The sequence below is a fragment of the Octopus bimaculoides genome, chromosome 17 (genome assembly GCF_001194135.2).
Source record: "Octopus bimaculoides isolate UCB-OBI-ISO-001 chromosome 17, ASM119413v2, whole genome shotgun sequence".
Lineage (NCBI taxonomy): Eukaryota > Metazoa > Mollusca > Cephalopoda > Octopoda > Octopodidae > Octopus > Octopus bimaculoides.
Genome location: NC_068997.1, coordinates 6,877,075 through 6,880,654, shown reverse-complemented (window position 1 = coordinate 6,880,654; position 3,580 = coordinate 6,877,075). Strand labels below are relative to the sequence as shown.

Here is a 3,580-nt window from a genome sequence, read left to right as displayed (position 1 = left end):
GTACTTCTACCTATGTCTTCCTTTGCTTTCCTTTTCAGTCTTCTACCTATGTCTTCCTACTTCTACCTATGTCTACCTACTTCTACCTATGTCTTCCTTTGCTTTCCTTTTCTGCAGGTTCTTCTCAAACACCTTGGCAGTCTTCTCAATCTTGCTCTACATCTAATTCCTCTTTCGTGTTCCTTTATTTTTGTCTCAGCTCCTTTAAACTCCATTACTCATACACACTTAAAATTGAAAATGATACTGGTTTCAAGTTTTGACACAAGGCCAGCAATTTTGGGTGTGGAGATAAGTTGATTATCTCAACCCCAGTACATGACTGGTACCTATTCTATTGACCCTGGAAGGCATTTGAACTCAGAACAAAACGATGGACAAAATGCTGCTAAGCACTTTTCCTGGCATGCTAACGATTGTGCCAGCTTGCTACCTTAATTAGTCCTAATATTAAGCTTGCTACCTTGATTAGTCCTAATATTACACTTGGAATGGAGCAAGAAATTTATGTTACTTATTCTTTAAAACTTTCCAAACCGTTTTTATCATGTTTAACCCATTAGCATTTAAACCAGTCATATCAGGCCCAAACTGACCTGATCCAGCCTCTCACACCTACCCTACAATGTCATTCTAAAAAGAAATAATCATAACATCAGAATTTAGAAGCTACGAGATAATGCATGATTAATTCAAAACATTGAATAAATACGGATTAACATTTGACAGAATAAGCCGAATGCTTAAAGGATTAAAACGGAATAGTTTTGAACTGACGTCTTTTATGTACATAAAAAAAAAATACAATGAAAGAAACTTTTCTTTTTCAGCTTATCTTAACGAATTTAGACAATGTTCTTATGTTAGCTCAAGTATGTGTCAGTGAAAGAATCTCTCTGGCCAAAGCTTTGTTGATGGTATTCCGACACGAGAACCAAGAATCCAGACTTTTAGAAGCTCTCAATAACATGGAAATTAAAAAAGAAGGTCTGTAACATTTCTTGATAATTACATAATCATCATTGTCATTTTCATCATCATTTCTCTTCGGCTTTCTATGCTGGTATGGGTTGGATGGTTTAACAGGAACTGGCAAGCCAGAAAGCTGCCCCAGGCTCCAGTTGTCTGTTTTGTTATGGTTTCTTTGGCTGGATGCCCTTCTTGATGCCAACCATTTTGCAGAGTGTATTGGGTGCTTTTTACATGGCGCCAGCACCACTGCTCTGTACACCAACAGGAGTGCTTTATATGTGGTCCCAGCATGGGTACTTTTATACGTGGCACTGTCATGTGTGTATTTTATGTGGCACGAGCATGGGTGCTGTCTATGTGGCACCAGCACAGGTGATTTTTATGTGGACTACACTTTAAAGACTATTCAATTATTTTCTGTAGAAGTAATATTGTGACATCAGAATTTATTTATTTAAATTCAGTGGATTTTTTTGTTAAATATGAGAGAGGTATATGTTGTGAAACTATTAGATAAATATTTTTAGATAGCTTGAGTCAAGAAGTTATTTTAATGCTTGTAACAGTTTTGAAATACAATAGACTCAATATGGAAAATCTTGTCTGGAGTGTCTAAGAATGTAATGGTTTCTAATTTACAACATATGAATAAATATGACAAAACTTTTTACAAAATTTTTTAGGAATTTCTGTTTATTCCTCTCTGCTCAAATTTTTCATGAATGGTAATGGAAATTAAAAGATGTTAATTAAGTGAATTCTTTTTGACATACCTGAAACGTAATTATGCCTTAAATAAAATACAATAATTTACTATTTATTGTCATTGGGTGATTAACATCCTTGCCAAAGAGCACTGAAATCCCTACTCTGCTCATTCTTCCAATTTGTGAAATTTAAAATGAAATTATTTTAAAGTTATTCTTGTGAATCGTTTCTCTGTCAAACAGTTTAATCAGATTTAAACTTTATTACAAGATTATATTTTTGTTTATGGGGAAAATTATTTGACCCTACTTTTTCAGATTTTAGCATTTGACGTTGTTACGATATCCATTTACACACTGTCAGCATTTGAGAGAAAAGAGTTGTCTCTGTATAATCGATGACTATAAACATAAGAAGGTTTCTATTTTTTGCTGTTTCTTATAGAGTCGAGAATATATTTCATATTTTTCTAAATTTTGCAAAGGTTTTTAAATTTTCCTTATAATGTGAATTTAATTAAATTTCTATCAAACAATAACAGATGAGGTGTCAACACTGTTCCGGGCTACATCACTAGCTACCACCTTGATGGACCAGTACATGAAAATGACTGCATCAACCTTCGTACAAAAAGCTTCCAAAGACGCTGTCCATACAATCATAGAAAGCAAACAGTCATGTGAAGTAAGAACTGGTTTTCTCATGTTCAGGATTATTATTTCCATAGGTTAAATCTTTGGTGAATTGATTCTACAGTTTAAGCTTTATTTCACATTTATAATGGTTTACTAATACTCTTGGAGAAAGACATGAATATCTTAACTTGTCATTTCGTTCTTCTTTTTCTAAGTATGGTTAATGCTTATTAAATAATCATTCTTATTGTTTTTGGTAATTACTGCATTGTGTGCAAGTTCTTGGAAAATAGAGTCTGTGATTTGCTTCAATTCTTTGTTGGAATCATTTTACCAAATTTATGTATGGTTACTTATAAATACACTGATTCCTTTCCTTTAATTCTTAATGTTTAACGAGAGATGGATAAATATAACCATCTTCCTCAAGAATAGCACTTAATGCCATTCTTGTCATTGTCCCTGTTTCAACATCTAAGTAGAACTGCACTATTGTTGCTTTTTCAAATGTTTCTGCCATTGAATTGATGAAGCAGACTCTTTTTCATAATTCAATATACATTGCCATATTAAGTTGTTGCTTTTATTAAGAATTAAAAAGCTTTGGCTAAATCTAATAAAAGGATCTAAAACCTGATTAGAATTTTAACAAAATGTAAATTAATCTGATATTCGCATTTCTATTTTTGAACTCTAAAACTTTATTAATTACTATTAATCCGCATATCATTCCTTATTGTAAAAGACATTAACGATAATACTTAGGTTGATTATCCCAGTAACAGTCTTATATTGAAGAGTGATAATGTTGTAGTGTGCTTGGAGACTGGGAGCCATTTACAGGTTGATGTGAGCTGCTTGATGTCTTTGTTAGCAAATGAACCTGCTGCTAAGAATGGAATGTGTTGATAAGAAGGCTAGACTCAGCATATCAAACATTTGTTTCATGGGTATTAATAAATATAAAATAATATCATATGATGCAGCATCATTTAACCATGCTGGATACACAGGAAGTATTCTAACTTTGAACCTAACTAACACTAGGACATGTATCACAATCCTAAAAGGACATTGTTTAAAAAACACATTTCTGTAATATATACAAATATATACAAAGCCACAGCTTGGCCACAATATCACTTGAGTAAAATAAACACATTACACAGCCATCTTCAACAAATACGGCGGAAACATAAAACAAGTTTTATCTTGTAAACATTAGACTGAGATATATATATATATATATATATATATATATATAT

General features: G+C 32.5%; 1 protein-coding gene across 1 annotated transcript in view; it reads left to right on the top strand.

The window, feature by feature from the left end:
- Positions 1-3,580, top strand: part of LOC106872485 (ras GTPase-activating protein 1) — a 49,800-nt gene that overhangs the window by 27,366 nt on the left and 18,854 nt on the right. The window contains exons 15-16 of the mRNA XM_014919497.2: positions 831-987; positions 2,222-2,364. Coding sequence (XP_014774983.1) covers positions 831-987; positions 2,222-2,364 — 300 coding nt within the window. The remainder of the gene's footprint in view (positions 1-830; positions 988-2,221; positions 2,365-3,580) is intronic.